This window comes from Ahaetulla prasina, chromosome 12 (genome assembly GCF_028640845.1).
Source record: "Ahaetulla prasina isolate Xishuangbanna chromosome 12, ASM2864084v1, whole genome shotgun sequence".
Classification (NCBI taxonomy): domain Eukaryota; kingdom Metazoa; phylum Chordata; class Lepidosauria; order Squamata; family Colubridae; genus Ahaetulla; species Ahaetulla prasina.
Window position 1 is genome coordinate 22,942,972 of NC_080550.1, and position 22,518 is coordinate 22,965,489.

The window sequence follows — 22,518 nt, forward strand, 5'->3', positions numbered from 1 at the left end:
AACTCAGTATCTTGTCAGGACCCTTTTTTTTTTAAATTTGCATTTATATCCCACCCTTCTCCGAAGACTCAGGGCGGCTTACACTATGTCAAGCAATAGTCTTCATCCATTTGTATATTATATACAAAGTCAACTTATTGCCCCCAACAATCTGGGTCCTCATTTTACCTAGGATAAAAGGATGGAAGGCTGAGTCAACCTTGGGCCTAGTGGGGCTTGAACCTGCAGTAATTGCAAGCAGCTGCTGTTAATAACAGACTGTTTTAGCAGTCTGAGCCACTCAAGGACCCTGCTCGGTAAACACAAATGTGATGAAATCCCTTTTCCTCCATAGACTCACAGGGTATTTTGTCTGGTGGCTGTTGCGTAATGTTTCCATCTATTGCAGCTGTAACCCAATTATCTCTGCTGAGATAACTTATTATTACCCTAAAAGAAAAGGTCTTTACACACCCCAAGAGTATCCACCCAGGATGAATAATAGTCTGGTTTATTATTGTACTCATCAATGAGGAGCAGATCTTTTGGCTCAACATAGTCATAAACAAGCTTTGCCCTCTCTCTAGAATGTCTCAATAATTTTTTGTAAGTTTCCAATTAGTAAGTCTCTTTTCCTTTGATCCCTTACTGAGAAACACCGGCTTAATGAATACGTTTCCGTATGATTCCCATAGAGTTGAATTGTGAACTGTTTAATAAAAACAACAGCTATTAACATGCAATCATGGAAACAATAAATCAAAACAGTGTAAAAACACATTCTCGGTTGGGAGGTGGGAGAGAGAGAGAGAGACGAAAAAACAAACCAAACATTGAGCCTTTTTATAGGAAAGAAGAAATATTTGTAACAGATGCCTACAAGATTTCAGGCCTTTGGGGATTCCTGGCGGTGACCACTGTTAGCATGGAGGAAATCCATAGAGCAGTGTTTCTCAACTTTAAGATCAGGGGTGAAATTCAGCCGGTTCTATCCGGATCGCGCAATACGGTAGGGCCAATTGTGCAAAGCCCCGTTCACCCGCATGGACGTCATGAAGTCCCTTTTTTGCAATGATTTTCAGCCTCTGCGCACGCGCAGAAGGCTTTGCACGCATACATTTGCGAACCGGTAAGGGGCCGGGATAGCTCAGGCAATAGAGAAGCCTGTTATTAGAACACAAAGCCTGCAATTACTGCAGGTTCGAGCCCGGCCCAAGGTTGACTCAGCCTTCCACCCTTTATAAGGTAGGTAAAATGAGGACCCAGATTGTTGGGGGGGCAATAAGTTGACTTTGTAAAAAATATACAAATAGAATGAGACTATTGCCTTATACATTGTAAGCCGCCCTGAGTCTTCAGAGAAGGGCGGGGTATAAATGTAAACAAAAAAAAAATGTAAGTGAATTTCACCCAGTGGTGGGATTCAACTAATTTAACAACCGGTTCTCTGCCCTAATGATTTCTTCCAACAACCAGTTTGCCAAACTGCTCAGAAAGTTAACAACCGGTTCTCCCGGAGTGGTGCGAACTGGCTGAATCCCATCACTGATTTCACCTCTTTTTAAGATATGTGGATTTCAACTCCCAGAGTTCCCCAGCCAAGCATGCTGGCTGGGGACTTCTGGGAGTTGAAGTCCACAGGTCCTCAAGTTGCCAAGGTTGAGAAACACTGCCACAGAGAAAGGCTTCCATTGGACGGCCACCAGATGAATCTTATCAGTCTGGAAACGCACCCTAGGACGACTTCCGATTATCCTGCATTCAGTCAAGTTTGTAAAAACAGGAAATGGACTGCTCGCTATGGCTCCGTGGTGCCTTCTTTTTAATCTTGAAAAGGAAGCTTTGGAGTGTGCAAATTCCATGTCTGCGACACCTTTTCCTCCTGCCTCTTGTCCAAGGGTGGATGGAAAGTGGAAAGATCAAGGCGTCTTCAAGCAAAACACCCAGAGTGTCCATTTATCTCCTGTGCTCCAAAATGCTCTATTAAGTCATAAATTATTACACAGGTAAGTCATCAATTTACAACCTTTCTTTAGTGACTGTTCAAAGTTACAACAGCACTGGTGTGTTTTTTTTTCACACTTATGACCATGGCACCATCTCCATGGTCACATGATCAAAATTCAGCCACTTGGCAACCGGTTCATATTTATGACCGTTGCAGTGTCCCATGATCACATGATCCCCTTTTGAGACCCTTCTGATGAACAAAATCAATTGGGAAGTTGGATTCACTTAACAACCGTGTGACTAACTTAACAATGGCAATGATTCACTTAACAAATGTGGCCGGAAAGGTTGTAAAATGGGGTGAAATTCACTTAACAAATGTCTGATTTAGCAATAATGAAATGTTGGTTTCAATTACGATCATGAGTCAAGGACCAGCTATGTATTTACACTGTGTAGACAGCTATTTTTGTGCATGCTTCTCCAGAAAAAAAACCCAGAATAATGTTAAATCTGTCTTTTCAAGCCATAAGAACTGAATCTTAGAGAGGCAACATAGTGTGATGGTTCAAGTCATTGAACAAGCAGCTAGGAGACCCAAGTTCAAGTCCATAATCAATCATGAAACTTTCTGGTTGACTCTGGTCTGAGTTTACTCCAGAAGGTCAAGGACCACCATGGATCCCACCTTAAGCTTCTGAAGGATAGACTTGTCCCTCACTTCAGTAGATCCATAGTAAGGTAAAGGTAAAATGTCCCTTCACACATATGTGCTAATTGCCAGCGCTGTCCGAAGACGTCTCTGTGGTCATGTGGCCAGCATGATTAAATGCCAAAGGTGCATGGAATGCTGTTACCTTCCCCCCAAAGGTGGTCCCTATTTTTCTACTTGCATTTTTTACGTGCTTTCGAATTGCTAGGTTGGTAGAATCTGGGACAAGTAACGGGAGCTCACCCTGTTACATGGCAATAGGGATTCGAACCGCTGAATTGCCGACCTTTTGATCGACAAGCTTAGCCACTGAGCCTCCGCGTCCCATTGTAGAACCACAGTGCACACTTGCTTTACACCCTTCTCTGTGCAAAAACGAAGATACCTCTTGTATCGCTACCATATGCACTCTGCTTCCACACTAGCTGCTAAGCAAATCCAATTTTTAAAGGCACAGCAGACCACAACACAGGACATCCACTTCTGACTCTCCTTTCCCCCCCCCACCTCAGCTCTGATGGAAGCAAATTCAGTCCTGAGGATCTGTGGGGAATACTCACATACACAAGCAGCGGCGATAAGTCGGCAAGCAATGTACGGAGGCTGGCAAGAAGGGAAGACTGGCTGCACGATATAGTTGGCAAACGTTATTGCGATGATAGCCTGGCTAGTTGGTTCAATGATCAACAACGATGTCCACAGACGTATAAAGGCAATGAAGCCTCCAAAGGCCTCCAAGATATATGCATAACTGGCTCCTGACTTGGTGATGGTGGTGCCCAGTTCAGCGTAGCAGAGAGCTCCGATCACGGAGAACATCCCCCCCAAGGCCCAAATGACTAGGGACAATCCATAGGATGAACTGTAGTTAAGTACTCCTTTGGGAGACACGAATATCCCGGATCCAATCATATTTCCTACAATTAGGCAAATGCCGTTAAGGAGGGAGATTTCCTTTTTCAGCTGCATGGTTCTTTGGTTTCCACCATTCTTTTGAGCGTCACCGCTCTGATCAGTTTTATCAGCTGTCACGATTGGCTGGTACTCATTCAGGGAATTAAGAGGTGGAAAGTTCTCCTTCTTCTCCATGGTGACATCCACAAGGTGCCCTCTGCCAATGCCGATGCCAAACTAAAGTCAAAAAGAAAGCAGGATTAAGGATGGATATTTTAGACATACGATGTCAGGTTCAAGCAACTAGAGCCTCTCGTGAATAGCTTGAATAAGCAACTTTATTAACCTCTTCCTGCACTACAAGAATCTCCCAAGACTGCTTTCCTTCTCCAGGGAGAAAGCAGAAAAAGCTTCATGGATCTCAAGGGTGGCGGAGCTGAAGTCTGGCTTATATCTCTCATGGCTGCACAAGGCTAATTCCCTGCTTGACTCTTCCTTGCAGCCTGCCTGACAGTTTCTCACCACACAGGTTACTAATGTGAAAGGTGAAATTCAACTGCGACTAAAACATTGGGCAAGTATTCCAGTGAAGTATTGGTCACAGCCTTAACAACTTTAAGACATATAGACTTCAACTCCCAGAATTCTCCAGCCGGTTTAGCATCACTCATCCGGGGAGTTAAAGTCCACACATCTTAAAGCTGCCAAAGTTGACAAACATTGAATTAGAGGGAGACTAATTTTCTCAGTTATATTTTAAATGTAAGAAATGGAACAAAATGGAATATACATATTATTGTGTCCATTAACCCTAGGAGCTAATTCAGGAAATCTCCACACCAAAGCTTGCATCAATTTTCAAGATGTCTAAAAGCTACGTAAATGTTAAGGGAGCCTTATTTAAAGCTGCACTGTTTTTATGAAGGTGGTACTTAAAGATTTCTGTGCTGGGAACAAACCATTTCAATAGATCTATTCCTGGTTCAAAGTTAATAATAAATACACGAGTGGGATCTGGCTAGTGAGCTCTGATTTAAATACATGTTAAATAACTTTTCCTTTGATTTCCCACTTACAGCGTAGAACATTCTGAGAATCTCGTTGGCATGGAGGTGTCCACAGTTAAAATGGATCGCCTCTACAAGGAGATTTACTTGATGTCAGGATGCAAGCTTACTTCAATGCATGCAGAATAGATTCTCCTATCACACTAAACAAGTTGAAAGCCACAGAAAAGCTCACTTGTCTCATTATGACTTTGTATAATGTGTGAACACAGCTAGTGCAGAGACAGAGCTATTCAGCTCTAATATGACATAGCTAAGAAGCATGGACAAGTAGGCTAGTATCTCCACATGTGTATGTGTTTATCTGTCATTTTCCGTAAGGACTGAAATCAAGTTTTTGATTTAAAATGATGGTGGTGGAGAGTGTCTATGGAGATTCTCGGTCATCCAGGTCATGGTTGTCCCAAAGGTGCTTTTTCAAGAGGCAACTGGACTGGAAGGGACCTTGTACGTCATCTAGTCCAACCCCCCCTCCCGTCCAAGCAGGAAACCCTACACCATTTCTGAGAGATGGCTGTCCAGTCTCTTCTTGAAAACCTCCAGTGATGAAGCTCCCACAACTTCCAAAGGCAACTTCTGTTCCATTGGTGGGTTGCTCTCACTGTCAGGAATATTTTCCTTATTTCCAGGTTGAATCTCTCCTTGATCGATTTCCATCCATTAATTCCTTGTTCTAGCTGTTGTGGTCTGCCAGCGGCCTGCGGAGCTGGCAGCAGAGTTGGACAGTGAGGAGGCTGGGAGGAACATGGGCCAGTCCTGGAGTCTGGGGAAGGCTCGGACGAGGGCTCTGCATCGGAGGCAGATATGGAGCCAGCTGGGAGGTCTTCCAGTGCTTTGGAAAATAGCTTGACCCTCTCCTCTCTGTGGCAGCCCCTCAAATATTGGAAGACTGCTATCGTGTCTCCTCTGGTTCTTTTCTTCACTAGACTAGCCAGGCCCAGTTCCCGTAATTGTTCTTCATATGTTTTAGCCTCCAGTACCCTAATCATTCTGGTTGCTCTTCTCTGAACTTTTTCTAGAGTCTCAACATCTTTTTTATAGTGTGGTGACTAAAACTGGATGCAGTATTCTAGGTGTGGTCTTACTAAGGCTTTATAGAGTGGTATTATTAGTACTTCAGTTTTGCTTCTCATCCAAGAAGCTTCTTCAGCTCTTCCATTCCCCGCCATCTAGTCAGATCTGAAGAAGCTTCTCGGATGAGAAGCTAAACGTCTTCAAAGAGAAACCAGAAAGCCCAGTTGCCTCTTGAAAAAGCACCTTTGGGACAACCATGACTTGGATGATGGAGAATCTCCATAGATGCTCTGCAGCAGATTGAATGGATCTTACGAGTGCATGCTTTTTCTTTGGAACATATGTTGATAAGTGGATGGATCTGGGAATATTTCCAATTGGTATAAGAAAATCTATAGATGTTACTCAGGGTCCAACCCTTATATTCATGGTGCATTTACTGTCTTTGTGGGATGTTATGTTTTAGAAAAATAAGTACAATTTTGTATTAGAAATTGAATATAATTACAACAAGTCATAGTAAATCTTAGTAGAGGAGCCTGTTTTGGTGTGGAGGTGAAGACATCTACTAGAAACTGGAAAACCATGAGTTCTAGTCCTGCCTAAGGCACAAAGTGACCTTGGGCCAGTCATTTTCTCTCAGCCCTAGGAAGGAGGCAATGACAAACCACTTCTGAAAAAAACTTTGCCAAGAAAACCGGAGGGACTTTTCCAGGCAGCATCTGAGAATTGGACATGATTGAACTGAATAAATTGTTTTAGTAGAGTAACTTGAAGTTACAATCATGTCCATGTTAAGCAAAAGCTTGCTTCAAGGTAAGACCTGGCCAAGGCCACAGCTGATGTTAGTTAAGTTAGTTAGTTAGCTAGTTAGCTAGTTAGTTAGTTAGAAAGCTACTATTTTGAATTTAATTCCTGTACTAGTTTCATTCAGAGATGCTTTATTAAAGAATCCCAAGAATTCTAATCCAGCAACTTGGAAAGTCACTGCTAATCAGAATAGACATTAATGGGTCCTAAAAAACTTATGAACACCATGTCACACAGTAGCATCTCAAGGAGGCATGAACTACATAACTCCTTCTGACACAGTCATCATCTCAGGAGGGGAAATGTCATTGCCAATATTGTCATTTGGGGAAAAAACATTTATTTAATTATAGTAGCATGCATGCACAAAACAACAGGAGAGGAATTAATTTATCTGCTCATATCTGCATAAGTTGGTATGTTCTGGAGTAGCAAAAGGCAGCAAAAAAAAAAAAAGCATAACGAACAACCTATTTAATTATATTTCACAGATTTTTAGAATGTTCCTTTGCAGTTTGACAGCCCTGACTACAACGTAAACTCTTTTGCAATCTATTCATTTCAGGCTACATTACATAACGACATGGAGAAAACCATAAACCCACCAACACTGAGAGGGCTTATAACTCCTCGACTTATGACTGGTTGGTTTGTAACAATTCAAAGTTATAACGGACCCAAAAAAAAGATCCATATGAGCCAGATTTGAAATTCCAAAAATGCCTCCACATCTGTGTAATTGCTTTTTGGTTGTTCAGCAACTGGCCCATATTTAAAACCGTTTGCAGGGTCCAGCAATCATAGGGCTACAATTTATGATGGGAGTTTTTTTGCTAGAAAGTGGTGTTTACTTACAGTGCCTGGCAGAAACATTATGGACAATGGGTTCATTTGACAATATCATGATTTACTTAACAATTGCCACAAAAAAAATGTTGTAAAATCAGATCAGTCACAAGATAACCTGTTTAACAACCAGCACAACCTACAGCTGTCATTCTAAGGCTCAATTACGGTCATACGTTATAGTCCTAAAAGGACTATAAGGGGCGTGCATAAGAGCACAAATGTGCCTACCGTTCCTGTCCTATTGTTCCCTTTCATTATATCAAATTAACATAGTTATTGTATACTTTTGCTTATATATATATATTTCTTTTATGATGTGTTGTTGTTTTATGTCGATGTTTGTGTATACTGTTGTGACAAAATGAAATTAAAAAAAAAACCTACCTATAATAAACAGGGAACAATCCCTACTCATTTGCACAGATGATGTTCCCTAGTTGGGCCATAAAAACTCTGTAAGCAATCAACAAAGCTCAGAGAGCCAAGGTCTCTACATTAAATAGTCAGGTCATGAATACCTACCTTCTTATTTTTCTTTTTGCCACATTCCAGACAACCAATGCACTGCTAACTACAAATACAATAAATTCTACAGATTGATAACCTGCCCTGGACTGGTGGTCATGGATATTTCTATTGCAACAAAACAAGTTCATTAGAGCAAGAAGTTTACCTAGATCTCCCTGGGAAACAATACCTGGCCAAGTTTAGTTGTGTTGCAAAGCTAAGCAGTGCCAGGTTTGAATAGGAGCAGGTAAGCTCAGGCTAAAGAGTAAACAAGGAAATTGAAGTTAAAAACAATAGCTCATCCTTGCCATACTGCCAGGGAAATTGCATAGAGCCAGGCATGAAGTCACAAACTTTAACTCAAGGGTGTATTTATCTTTACCTTTAGCCCAGTTTTAGCCCAGGCACTTCAAACTTTTTTACTATTTACATTTTAAGGAACCGAAACAGAGGAATATGATTTACATACAATACGTAAATAAGATGAATTATACCAGTAAAAAATGTTTTTTTTTATTAAGGACACAGTTAATTTATATGCAATGCCTCAAAATAAAACAACAGGCCATGGGCTTCTTCACTGTCAATCTTACCAAGAGCATAAACCTATTAAAATCTTTACCACCTCAATATCAAACACTACCGAATCTTGTTTCCAAATCTTGTTTTAGCTGACCAGAAAACCAATCCTGTAGAGTGTTGCCAATTTCTATTAAAAAGCAAACAAAAATAAAAAAACACCAACCCCAATGCAATCCTAGGCTGCATTAACAAAGGGATAGAATTAAGATCACATGAAGCATTAAGACTGCTTTATAAGGCCCTTGGTAAGACCACACTTGAAATATTGCATCTGGTTTTGGTTGCCACAATATAAAAAAGTTGTTGAGACTCTGGAAAGAGTGCAGAGAAGAGGAACAAAGACAATTAGGGAGCTGGAGGCTAAAATGTATGAAGAACAGTTACAGGAATTGGGTATATCTAGTCTAGTGAACTTCTGCTAAACCTAGCAGTTTGAAAGCAAGTAAAAAACACAAGTAGAAAAATAGGTACCACCTTTGGTGGGAAGGTAACAGCGTTCCGTGCGCCTTTGGCGTTGAGTCATGCCGGCCACATGACCATGGAAATGTCTTCAGACAGTGCTGGCTCTTCGGCTTTGAAACGGAGATGAGCGCCGCCCCCTAGAGTCGGGAACGACTAGCACATATGTGCGAGAGGAACCTTTACCTTTAGTCTAGTGAAAAGGATTAGGGTGACACAATAGCAGTATTCCAATATTTTGGGGGGGGGGGACTGCCTCAAACTGTTCTCCAAAGCACCAGAAGCCAAGATAAGAAAGAATGGATAGAAACCCATTAAGGAGAAAAGTAGCCTAGAACAAAGGAGAAATTTCCTGACAGTGAGAACAATTCACCAGTTAGAACAGTTTGCCTTCAGAAGTTGTGAAAACAGAAGGTTTTCAAGAAGAGACTGGATAGGCATTTGTCCAGAATGGTATAGGGTTTCCTGCTTAGGCAGGGGGCTCGACTAGAAGACCTCCAAGGTCCCTTCCAACTCTCTTATTCTGTTATTAAATAGCAAAAAATGTATTCACTAGGAACAGGAACAACCTGGTTTAATTAAGCTTGTTTAAAGTATAGTAGTAATAATATTGTTTGAACTCACTGCTGAATATAAATAAATAACCACCTTCCTCAATACTAAATAATAGTAGTTGACAGTTCATCTGTTACAATTTATTTTACTTCTGGTTTCTTTCTTATTTTTTAGACTAGTTTAATGGCTGGAAGAGTATACCTACACCATCTGAGGCTCAGAAACTGGGGGAGGAAAGACAAATATCTATATTAAAATCTGTATTTCCTTTGTGAGCCAAATAATTATATTGACGGAAGGAATCATTAGGTTATTAAAGAGAAATATAGAAGAAGCAAGAACTATTTTCAAACACAACTTACTGCTTTTATCCTGAATGATCACTCAGCAAATCTAAAAATTTATGCTGTTCATGTTTTTCCAAGGATTTTCATTGTTTTATAGCCAAATATTTTGTGTTTTACAAAAATTCACTTCTAAGCCAAAACTTTTCAGTGTTCAAACATGTTTTTATTCTTTACAGGAATATTTTAAGGGAGATTTCTCAGAAAATTGGGACTCCATTCCGGGAAGCACCACCCTAACTCAAAAGGAACTTCATGTACTCTACATCAATTATTTAATACCAGCCTCTGTCTTGGGAATTCTTTCACTGAGTGCACCTTGCAATGAAACTGATTAGATGGTTTTGTACAAGCAGTTCACTCTCGCCTTAACCTACGCAGTGTTCTTATATAAATAAAACTATAAGAAAAACACAATATTCCAATTATAGCATCTTGAGTTTCTTGGAAATGGGTCAGCCTTCTACTTAAGTTTAAAACGAGGGAGAAAGAAATCCTGAATTTAGCTTCGTAACCATTGTTGACTGAAGTAATATATCCCATAAATCGCAAACCACAAAAGCTCCAGCTTTATATATTACATAAATACTGTATCTCATAAACATAGTTTAACAGTTTAATGTGTGCAAATGCAGCCAAGTATAATTTAGCCCTACAGCACAGATTTGTCAAAAAACACAGAGGAGATACTGTTAGGTGAAAAAATGCCAACAGGTAGAGCCACTCATATTCAGCAAATGCTATGGATGGATACATAAACAAAAACCAGTTATTTATTTTATAGCAAGCAAATTCTGCAATGGTTATCGTATAGCAAACTATCACTGCCTGTTCTGATCTGGGGATGTTTCAGTGTGAAACAGGGGTCTCCAAACTTGGCAATTTCAAGACTGGTGGAATTCAACTCCAGGAATTCCTCAGCCAGCCATGCTCCCAGTTCTGGGAGTTGAATTTCACAAGTCTTAAAGTTGCTAAGCTTGCCTTCCCTTTTCTCGTTCATTTTCTTCTTTTTTTAGGTAGATGACACAACTAGAAGTTAGGTAGGATAGAAAGAAAACGTCTTTTAATATATCTAGATTGAACAGCCAAGAAGTAGATGCAGACAGAGATAAAGATCCAAGAGAGGAATATGGGAAGCAAGAAAAAAAAAGAATAGCAATTAAAGTATTGAAGTGGGCAAGAGATGATGGATAGATAATTTCTCTTTTATGTTGTGGTTCTGATTTGCTTTTCTTTTTCTTTTCTTTTCTTTTGCTGGTAGGTGACATGACTAGAAGTTAAGTAGGATAGAAAGGAGATGTTTTTTAATATAAGGGTGACATGATTAAAAGTTAGAATAAGAGATAGAAATAAGAGAAGTGGGAATATTAGTGTACACACTTTTATATAATAAAATAAAAGCAATAATGAAAAAAACAAGGAATAATTGGATGATAGACTGCAACTTACCAAATGTGTATTATTAATAGAAATATATAAGTTGATTGAATGTAATAACTCTGATTAACTTTACTAGTTTTATTCATATTAGATTGTATGTCACTTAGGTGCCACTGTTCATGCATTGATATGTTTGTAAAAAAAAAAACTTTTTAAAAAAGTTGTTAAATTTGGACCCTGGTGTAAAACTTCCATTGGAAGAGCTTAAGAAGGATGACACTGTTTTAATCCAACAAATCTAGAGATTACCAGGCTGGGGGAAATTATGTCCCAAACATAACAATGCCTACACAATTTGCAACAACGGAAGTTGTTCCTATCATATATATTTTTTCAGACAAGAAACCAGGCAGTTATTGTTTGGGATCCAATTGCTGTCTGGTCTTTTTCTTAAACAGTAGGAAATAATCAACTCTCACTTAATCTCCAAGGGAGGCAATTGCTTGTCAAAATATCATGCTAAACTGGGATTTGCTTAATCATGATTTCCGAATGCAGCTGGCTAAGTCCACTGCATGAATCATAACTGTTGATGTGCAAAACCACACCAACAAGGTTTGTACCACCTTATGAAGACAATCCCCATCACGGATAGATTAGGCGGGATTTTTGAGTGCTGAGGAACCATGTGTGTGAAGAATTAGATTGAATAGGACAGGACCACAGATCTTCTGTCCCTGGTAAGAGAACTTTGCAAAACCTCACAATGGTTCTACTTTAGTAGGAAGACCTAGGGTGGGTGTCAGCAACCTGCGGCTCCAGAGCTGCATGTAGCTCTTTGGCCTCTCTGCTGTGGCTGTCAGGTGATCCCACCACTGGCTGGCCCTGCCCTTTCCTCCCAATTATTCCTCACCTGGCCTGAGAAGGTAAGAGTGATGGCGGGGGATGGAGAAGCAGCCAGGGCAGAGACAGAGAGATACAGAGAGCGGTGAAGAGAGAGAGACATAGAGACATACAGAGAGAGGGGAGAGGGAGGGAGAGAGAGAAATGTCAAAAGGGTTTTGTGGTTCCCGGTGTTTTTTAACAAGTGGTTCTCTGCCCTAATGACCAGTTGGGTAGGCATGGCTGGGGGGCGTCATATGACTGGTGGAAGTGAGTGATGTGGAGTTGGCCACGCCCACCCAGGTTTTGTGGCTCCCGGTGTTTTCTTTTCTGTGGGAAATGGATCCAAATGGCTCTTTTCTTATAGAAAAGAAAATTATTGAGGAATACAAGAGAAAACAGCTTGCTCCTTGCACCAGATGCAATGTTTCATGATACGACATGACAGCATTATTCCAATATTTGAGCGGCTGCCAGAAAGAAGAGGGGGTCAACTTATTTTCCAAGGCACCAGAAGGAAAGACAAGAAACAAGGGATGGAAACTAATCAAAGAGAGAAGCAATCTGGAATTAAAGAGAAACTTCCTAATGTTGTTGTTAGTTGCGAAGTCGTGTCCGACCCATCGCGACCCCATGTACAATATTCCTCCAGGCCTTCCTGTCCTCTACCATCCTCTGGAGTCCTAAACTTCCTAATAGTGAGGATAATTAACCAGTGCAACAGCTTTGCCTTCAGAAGTTGTAGGTCACTGGAGGTTTTTAAGAAGAGACTGGGCAATCACTTGTCTGAAATGATGTAGGGTCTCCTGCCAGAGCAGGGGGCTGGATTAGAAGACCGCCAAGGTCCCTTCCAACTCTATTCTGACTGATACTTAGGACTCAACTTTAATCAATATTCATAAAATCTTGCGGGGGGGTGTTCCTCCCCCCCGAACACACCATGGCATATCTCCACTCCAACCATAAAATGAGGACTATCCCTCATTTTAAAAGAGGGCCGTAACTTTGAACGGTCACTAACCGAATTGTTGTAAATCGAGAATTACCTACATACCGTGTTTAATTTTAAGTGCATTCTATAAACTTTAATTCTTCAGTTTCCCAGAAATTTTGCAAGTAAGACATTGGAAACAACTTGAAGATCTTTTTCTGGGCCTAGCTTAAGAAAAAATTGTTTTTGACTGCTTCTTTAAAAACTTGGCTTTGTTAACAATAACAAAGAGCAGTTCCAGACAAATAAGTTAACACCGCATTGTTCTTTTTTTAAACCAGTCATGCAAAAGGAAATGCTGGAGGGTAAGAAAGTATTTGCTTTTTAAGGAAGTGTTTATCTATTAAGTAACAAGAGCTGAGCTGGTTACTTAGCCTCACCCTCTACCAATCAATATAACCTTTTTCAAAGGGCCAGAATTACAGGAATTCTCATATTCCTTTTTTAAATATTTGAAAGAAAAATAGGCCATGGGAGAGTTAAGATGTAACAGGAACAAAACCTGAAAATAAGGATCCTAGGTGAGCTTTAAAGAAACAGGCCCTCTGCTGCTGAATGTATACAGAGTCCTCGACTTACAACAGTTCATTTAGTGACCATTCAAACTTACAACGGCACTGAAAGAAGCAGCTTATGAGCGTTTTTCACACTTATGACCGATGCAGCATTCCGACAATCATGTGATCAAAATTCAGATGCTTGGCAACTGGTTCATACTTATGACGGTTGCAGCGTCCTGGGGTCAGGTGATCCCCTTTCGCGACCTCCTGACAAGCAAAGTCAAAGGGGAAGCCAGATTCACTTAACAACTGGGTGACTAACTTAATGGCTGCAGTGATTGGCTTAACTTTGGCAAGAAAAGTCATGAAATGGGACAAAACTCACTTAACAAATTTCTCGGTTAACAACAGAAATGTTGGGCTCAATTGTGGTCATAACTCGAGGACTACCTGTATTAAGAGTGATTGTGACATCACAAACACCGTCCTCTTCCGAGAACTCAACACACATCCCATCGGATCCAAATTATGTAATGTATTTTTGGGAGTATAAGACGCCCCTTTTTCCCTCCTAAAAGAGGCTGAAAATTTGGGTGCATCTTATAATTCAAACGTAATCCCACGCAGTTGCCCAAAATGTCTACCTGGAACAGCTACTGCCTTCTCTTACCCCTTCTGCGCTTTGCCTGCTTTAGTCACTGGAGCTTCCTTTGAGGATCAGCTGTGCTTTTGAAGCTGTTTTTCAGCCCCAACGAAAGCGAAAGTGATCTTCCGCGCTTTGCCTGCTTTTCTAATTGCTGCTCCCTCCAACAATCAGCTGTGCTTTAGAAGCACAGCCCCAACCAGCCCCAACCTCAAAACCAGCAAGCGAACTAATGTGCTGGGACTAGTCAGATAAACACCTGGTAAACCAAATTTCCCCCACCTCTTTTCCTCCCCAAAAACTAAGGTGCGTCTTACACTCTGGTGCATCTTATACTCTGAAAAATACAGTATTTCCTCAGTAAGTTTAGTTAACTTGTTCTAAAACTTCGTTACAAAGAGACTAAGGTAAGCATTAGGTACAGCCAATCTAGACCAATCTTAACCTTGGCAGCTTTAAGGGGTATGGACTTCAACTCCCAGAATTCCTGACAAACTCATGCAGCTGAATCGAAAGAGCACCTATGGGCACCCAGCAATGTTTGCTCTGAAAAGAGGGCGAGACTCGGGACAATCAGTGTTTCTCAAACTTGGCATCATTTAAATCTTAAACACTGCTACTTCAACTCCCAGAATTCTCTTAATATTATTGCAAAAGGTAGCTTTATTCAGAATAGCTTACGTCAGGGCTGTCAAAACTCCTGACCCACGCCCAGTTTAGCAAAGGGGAGAAAAGTCTTGATATATCACGTGACAACGCTGTGGTGACGTGAGTTTGACACTCCTGGCTTACATCATCCGATGGCACCTCCAACACCATAAAACATCAACATCTGCCAATCTCAGCTCCTTGCGAAGAACTTGAGAGGTGGATAAAAAGGTTAACTCCTATCTGAACATCTGGCTGTGTGCTGAACCCTTAATAATTATTAAGGGAATTCTTAACATTGCTTAATAAGGCATGTATTAATTGAAAGCCGTCCAGAGTCATTGAGAGTGAGGGGGCAGCCATATAATTTTTTTTTTCAAAAATAAATAAACTGGAAGCAAGGTTTGTTTGAATAGGTTATGCGAATCCAACTACTTGGATTTTATTTTAACAACTCTGGTTATGCAAACCATGACTTAGACCAGTGATTCTTAACCTTGATTACGATGGATGGACTTCAATGCCCAAAACTCCCTGTTTTGCCAAAAACTCCCTGTTGGGCATTCAGGGGAATTCTGGGAGTTGAAGTCCCCACATCTTAAAGCTGCCAAGATCTAAAATACCAAAAAGCTGGTCTAGACGTTTTGCAAATGAAGGGTACCAGCATCTTTAAATAGCTGAGAAAATTGTCATGCTGTGTCATTCATTACAGCATGACACATTCAAACAAGGGAGATTTAAATGCTGATTTAGTAAAAGGCAACTTTTTAGTGGCTTTGAGTCATTGTTCAATTCCTGGCAACTGCCTGTTTGTGGCAAGAGTTAAGAAGTGCTTTGCCGTAATCATCTTTCTAAGGCTGAGAGAATGACTAGCCCAAGAAGGTTGGAAAGGACCTTTGCTGGCTGGGGAATTCTGGAAGTAGAAGTCCTCCAGGCTTAAAATTGCCAAGGTTGGAGACCCCTATTCTAGTCCAACCCGCTACTCAAGAAGATCCTATACAGTTCCAGACAAATGGCTGTCTAGTCTCTTTTTGTGAGTGATGGAGCACCCGCAACTTCTGAAGGCAAGCCATTCCACTGATTAATTGTCTCACTATCAGGAAATTTCTCCTTAGTTCTAGGTCTGTGATGGCAAACCTATGCCACGTGTGCCAGAGGTGGAACACAGAGCTTTCTCTGTGGGCACGCGCGCTGTTGCCAGCTACTCTTCCAGTTGCTGGCACGCGCATGCACACCAGCCAGCTGATCTTTGCATGTACCAGAGCCCCGGAAACCCAAAGACCAGCTGGCTTTCGTGTTTCCGGGGCTCTAGCATGCATGTGCCAGAAACCCGAAAATCAAGTGGCTGGCATGTGCATTTGCACCAGCCAGCTGGTCTTCAAGTTTCCATGACTCTAGCACGCACCAAGACCAGCTGGCCGGCGCACAGTTGGCCTTCAAGTTTCTGGAGCTCCAGCGCACACACATTCTGGTTTGGGCACTTGGTGCCAAAAAAGGTTCACCATCACTGTTCTAGGTTGTCTCTCTCATTAATGATCTTCCACCCATTGCTTCTTGTCCTGCCTTCAGGTGCCTTGGAGAATACACCAATCCCTTCTTCTCTGTGGGACAGCGCATCAAATACTGGAAGACCAGAACTCACGACATTCTGGTTTCTAGCCTGGTGCCTTAACCATTAGACCAAACTGCTCCTACTAAGAGAACCGATTTCCACCCTCATCCCCCCCACAAGACTTTTCCCATATCCACCTGAAATACTAAAAGGAGTAATGTAAGTCCTCAGTTGCAAACAAAGCCACTAAAAATCCAAGGCTCATGTATGTTTCTACTCTCTCACAGCAAAAATGAAGAAGCCCTTTTATTTATGATTTGCTACCACAAGGTTCCCAAAGCAATTCACAACTTTTTTAAAAACAACAGCTAAGCCAGCCATAAAACCACCTTTCAAGGTTATAGCCATTGGTTAATTTAAAGTTCTGGATACAAGATGATGATGATATAAATTTAGATAAATTAAGGATATTTGTAAATTATGAAGGCACAAGAGATTTGTAATCACCCTGCCAATACACAATATTGGGATTGAAAATGTTTTTGTGTTTGTTTTGTCTTAAAAGAAAATAAAAAAAAAATTATAATAAAAAACCACCTTTCAGAAAAGTTAAAAAGTCACAGCAATCAAACACAGCGATGATTTCAAAGGGCAGTCTAGGGGGGAAATCCCCGAACTTTTTCCCCCCCCACAAACAACAAGAGTAAACAAGAAATGATGACCTCTCAAAAAGCTCTCAAGCCTTCCTCTGAAAGGCAGGGGGAGGCGAAGTTTGGTCCGGCAGGGGAGGATGGGCATTGTGGTGCAAAAGGCACCAAGAGCAGGAAGAGAAGGCAAAAAATCTTCCCCCCCCTCCCCAACCAGAGGGGTGTGTGTATTGAAAAAATCAGGGCAGTCTTGAACTGCTCCCCCTTTGCAAGGCGATGCTCTGGGTGACTTTTAACTGCAGGAACCCCCAAAACCAGGCACAGCTCTCCTGCCTAAGCCCCCCCCAACTCCGATCTCTCAACTCGCAGTGATTTGGGGGGGACTGCAACAATCCGAAGCACCCAAAAAAAAGGCAGAAGCAGGAGGCCCCTTTCCAGGGTCGGCGACCACCGCGAAGCCCCTCCTTGCACCGAGACAACCACCGCCCGTTCCGCCCACCGCTGGCTTAGGGGACCCCCGGGCGCTCCCTCACCCTCCGCCCTGCCCAAGGCCGGCCCGGCGCTGCCCCTCCCCTCTCCGGGGCCACGGACGGAGCTGAGCCCGCCGGGTTGGGAGAGAGGAAGGCCAGAGGGATCCTTTGCTCTTGTCTCTTTGCAAACGGCAGCCTCTGCGTTGTACCGGAGCCCAGGCAGGCAGGCAGGCAGGCTGCTGCATGAAACCATCATTCGGGGCTTTAAAGGAACAAGCCAGGTTTATTGGCCAAACCAGCCAAGGGGACATTTAGCCCGGAATCCATCCATCCACCCATCCCCGCACCTGGCCGGTGTCCTCACCTCCCGGCTCCCGAGGGATGCTGCTGCTGCTGCTGCTGTTGCTGCTCCGGCGGCGTCGGCGCCTCCCTCCCTCCAGCCAGCCAGCCGCCCTCCAGGACGGCCGGCCGGCTAATCCGCCTCCGACCTGCCGCCACCGACGCCGGGCGGCAAAGTAACAGCGGCGGCGCCTTGCCCGCTGCCTTCCTTTTTTTTCCGCCCAGCCGGACAGCCCCGCTGGCTCCGCCTTCCCCCCCCCCGGTGGGGGCGTGCCCCGTCCCCCCCCCCGAGCCCCGCCCCTGCTTGCAGCGGGGAAGCGCTTTGTCTCCGCTGGACGCTGGTTTGTCTGAGCGGAGATTAGCCGAGCGGGGATGGAGGTGGCTGCGGCCACGCGTGGCCTTCAGATCGCCTGGCAGCAGCGGGAGGTGAGGGGTGGGTAGCCTGGATTGGTTGGTTTGGGCAATAAACCAGGTTGCTCCCTTAAGCCCCGAATGATAGAATAGAATAGAATAGAATAGAACAGAACAGAACAGAACAGAACAGAACAGAAAATATATGGTGAACCCAGCAACCGGGCTGGGGAAAAACCTCTCCTTATATACAGTTCAACCGGCGGCTTTAACCAATCAGCAACGTGCTTGTTTCCCGCCAAAACCATTTAAAGATACATTACACATAGGATACAAATAAGCCATCAGGAAACAATATCAATATAAATCTAAGGATACAAGCAACAAAGTTACAGTCATGCAGTCATGATGAGAAGATAGAAGAAGTAGTGCAGATTTAGTGAATAGTTTGACAGTGTTGAGGGAATTATTTGTTTAGCAGAGTGAGGGCGTTCGGGGGAAAAAAACTGTTTTTGTGTTCTGGTGTGCAGTGCTCTATAGCGTCGTTTTGAGGGTAGGAGTTGAAACAGTTTATGTCCAGGATGTGAGGGATCTGTAAATATTTTCACAGCCCTCTTCTTGATTCGTGCAGTATACAGGTCCTCAATGGAAGGCAGGTTGGTAGCAATTATTTTTTCTGCAGTTCTAATTATCCTCTGAAGTCTGTGTCTTTCTTGTTGGGTTGCAGAACCAAACCAGACAGTTATAGAGGTGCAAATGACAGACTCAATCATTCCTCTGTAGAACTGGATCAGCAGCTCCTTGGGAAGTCTCTATTGTTGATACTGTGTTGTCTAGTATTGTGAGAGGTGGAAGTAAGGAAGGGTTTCTCCTAAAGTCTACCACCATTTCTACGGTTTTGAGTGTGTTCAGTTCCAGATTGTTCCGGTCGCACCACACACCACTATGATGGTTTCTGCAGCAGCCTGGCTGCGCTCGGGGACTATACTGAGCCTGTGGTTTGCCAAGCGACAGCAGCAAATGATCTCTCCTAATGGAGGAGAAGGCTTTGCTTCTTGGATGAGAAGCGAAAGTCTTCAAAAGGAAAAAAAACAAGAAAGTCCAGTTGCCTGCTGAAAAAGCATCTTTGGGATATCTCTCATAATGCACCAGGATCCTGCTTGTGTTAAGCCATGTTTTGCAAAGTAGCTGACATGGATGGGAAGCCACAAACCTAAGTCAAGTCCATTATGGTTTGGGAACTGATAGACGGTAGTCTTCAATTTAGGATCACAGTTGAGCTCAAAATTAAACAGTCGCACCAGCTCTACCCCCAAATTAAGGGATTATAAGGAGTTTTTAAGTGAATTTAGCCGCGTTTTACCAGGGCTACACTTGCTAAGTGAATCACTGCAGTTGATAAGTTGGTAACCTGGTTGTTAAGTGAATCTGGTTTTCCCATTGACTTTGCTGATCAAGGAAGTCTCAAAAGGGGATGACTTGACCATAGGATGCTGCATAAATATGAGTCGGCTGCCAAGCATCCAAATTTTGGTCACGTGACCCTGGGGATGCTGCAACGGTCGTAAAGTGTGAAAAACAGTTTTGTATATGTGACTTGCCCAGCAATGAAAATTTTGGACCCAATTCTGGTTGTAAATTGAGGACTGCCTTTCATTGTCACCTCTTCTTTTTTTTTTGTCTTAAAGGCCTTGGAAAGACGCCTCCAATGATGATGTCACCAGCCTCATAGACCCGTGATGGCGAACCTATGGAACTTGTCCCAGAGATGGCACGCAGAGCCCTCTCTGTGGGCATGCATACCATCGCCAGCTGCTCTTCTGGTTTCTGAAAAACAGCCCAAAAAATGTCCAAAAATGGCCTGAAAAACAGTCTGAAAATGGCCCGAAAAATGGTCTGAAAACAGGCATGTGTGTGCCATCCAACTGGTCTTTGGGTCTCTAGCACTCCAGTGGGCATACATGCACGCCCATGCACATGCGTTCGGGTTTGGGCACTTGGTGCTGAAAAGGTTCGCCATCGCTGGCATAGACTCTTATAGAATAGAATAGAATAGAATAGAATAGAATAGAATAGAATAGAATAGAATAGAATTTTTTATTGTCCAAGTGTGATTGGACACACAAGGAATTTGTCTTTGGTGCATAAGCTCTCAGTGTACATAAAAGAAAAGATAACGTTCATCAAGGTATGGGATAGAATAGAATAGAATAGAATAGAATAGAATAGAATAATATTTAGAATAGAATAATATATAGAATAGAATAGAATAGAATAGAATAGAATAGAATAGAATAGAATAGAATAGAATAGAATAGAATTCTTTATTGTCCAAGTGTGATTGGACACACAAGGAATTTGTCTTTGGTGCATAAGCTCTCAGTGTACATAAAAGAAAAGATAACATTCATCAAGGTATGGGATAGAATAGAATAGAATAGAATAGAATAGAATAGAATAGAATAGAATAGAATAGAATAGAATAGAATAGAATAGAATTTTTTATTGGCCAAGTGTGATTGGACACACAAGGAATTTGTCTTGGTACATATGCTCTCAGTGTACATAAAAGAAAAGATACCTTCATCAAGGTACAACATTTACAACACAATTGATGGTAATAGTATTTGTTTAAGAGGAGTATTTCATCCATCTTATTTGCAAGTGAGCGTATATTTGTTAGGAAAATTGACAAATCCTTGCTCAGAAAAAAAAACCTCAAAGCAGTAAATGCTACTTACCTGGAAGGAATCAACCTGTTGTAATAGTTGCTGGAATTAACGGACTTTTTCAAGCGGTCATTGAAGGGAGCAGACCACGAGGGATCGTGGTCCTCAGGTTTAGCCATTTTCTATTAACATTAACTCAAGCTGGTGAATGACTCCTCTTTGCTATGTAATACCGCATGTCACATTTTGTAATGGGCCTTCTTCCTCCTTTTGTCTTATGTCTGTTGGTGAGGATTACCGCTCTTGTGTTTGCTTTCTGTCTTAGATGCTAGACACCTTCAAAGCGGTATAGTTTCTGAACCGGTATAGTTACTCATTGACCCGACAAAGCAAACCAGCAGGGATTAGTCAGCTAACTTCACAGGCACCTCCATGACATTTGTCAGCTGGAAGGAACTGGGAAGAAACCAGATGGAACTGCAATGCTGGATAGCAGTAAATACAGTCAGTGGACATGATTCCAGACTAGGATAGTTTAAAAGGCAATACACATGTGGTGGTTGCATTGAATTCCTGCTGAGGAAGTGGTTAGATTTAGGATTCTTTATTGGCCAAGTGTGATTGGACGCACAAGGATTTTTTCTTTGGTGCATACACTCTCAGTGTACATAAAAAGAAAAGATACATTCATCAAGAATCATAAAGTACAACCCTTCATGATAGTCATAGGGTACAAATAAGCAATCATCTCATACTAGGAAACAATCAATATAAATCGTAAGGATACAGCAACAAGTTAGTCATGCAGTCATATGAGGGAGGAGATGGGTGATAGCAACAATGAGAAGATCAATAGTAATAGTAATGCAGATTTAGTGAATATTTTGACAGTGTTCAGGGAATTATTTTTTCAGCATAGAGATGGCATTTGGGAAAAAACTATACTTGTGTCTAGTTGTTCTGGGTGCAGAGCTCTATAGCAGCGATCACCAACAGGTGGTCTGTAGACCACTAGTGGTCTGTGAGAAAATTTTGGTGGCCCCCAGAAAAATTATTTGCATTTTTTATATTGCACTAAATCAGGGGTCCTCAAACTACAGCCCTTGGGACAGATACGTGCAATGAACATTTGTGTTGCTGCAGAGAGTCTCTCCCTTTGGGGTCTTCTTGTGTGGGTCAGAGGGGGACAGAAATTCTGACTTGGGGTCTGCTTCAGCCTCCTGGTGCGGGGCTTGGGCGACGTCTGGAGGGAAGTGCCGCTGGTGGGGAAGAGCTGGAGGACCTCATTCCAGTGGGACTGCATTATGGCCTGGAACTGGTTGACCATCTCAGCCCGTTGAGCCTCCAGGCGCCTGTACCTGGCCTTGCACTCCTGCAGGTCTTCCCTCTGCTTGGAAAGCCTATGCTCCTAGTCCTCAGTGAGGTGCTTCTGCTGAGCTTCCTCGGTCAGATCCAATTTGAACTGAGCTGTTTTGCCAACTCTTACTCATGGTGGCTGCTTAGTTCCAACAACTGCTTCCTGTTGGGGCCCAAGCGGGGAGGCAAGGAATGGCTGGGAGGGGAGGGATGAGTAGAGAGGCTGGCCATGCCCACCCACTCACATGCCCACCTAGCCATGCTCACCCAGCCAGTCATCAGGCAGATCATATTAGTGGTCCGCAGGATTTAAAATTATAAATTTAGTGGTCCCTGAGGTCCAAAAGGTTGGGGACCCCTGATCTATA

The 22,518-nt window shown here is 42.5% G+C and overlaps 1 protein-coding gene across 3 annotated transcripts in view; it reads right to left on the reverse strand.

Moving 5' to 3' along the window:
- SLC7A6 (solute carrier family 7 member 6) overlaps positions 1 to 17,992 on the reverse strand; it is a 44,712-nt gene extending 26,720 nt beyond the window's left edge. The window contains exons 1-2 of one of the 3 annotated variants that reach the window (XM_058155579.1): positions 17,800 to 17,992; positions 3,202 to 3,772 (exon numbers count right to left, since the gene is read on the reverse strand). In XM_058155579.1, the coding sequence (XP_058011562.1) occupies positions 3,202 to 3,730 (529 nt within the window). In that variant the 5' untranslated portion in view covers positions 3,731 to 3,772; positions 17,800 to 17,992. Of the gene's footprint in view, positions 1 to 3,201; positions 3,773 to 17,782 lie in introns of all 3 variants that reach the window. The other 2 variants (XM_058155577.1, XM_058155578.1) reach the window with 2 other exon arrangements.
- Between the last annotated feature and the right edge of the window lie 4,526 nt (positions 17,993 to 22,518).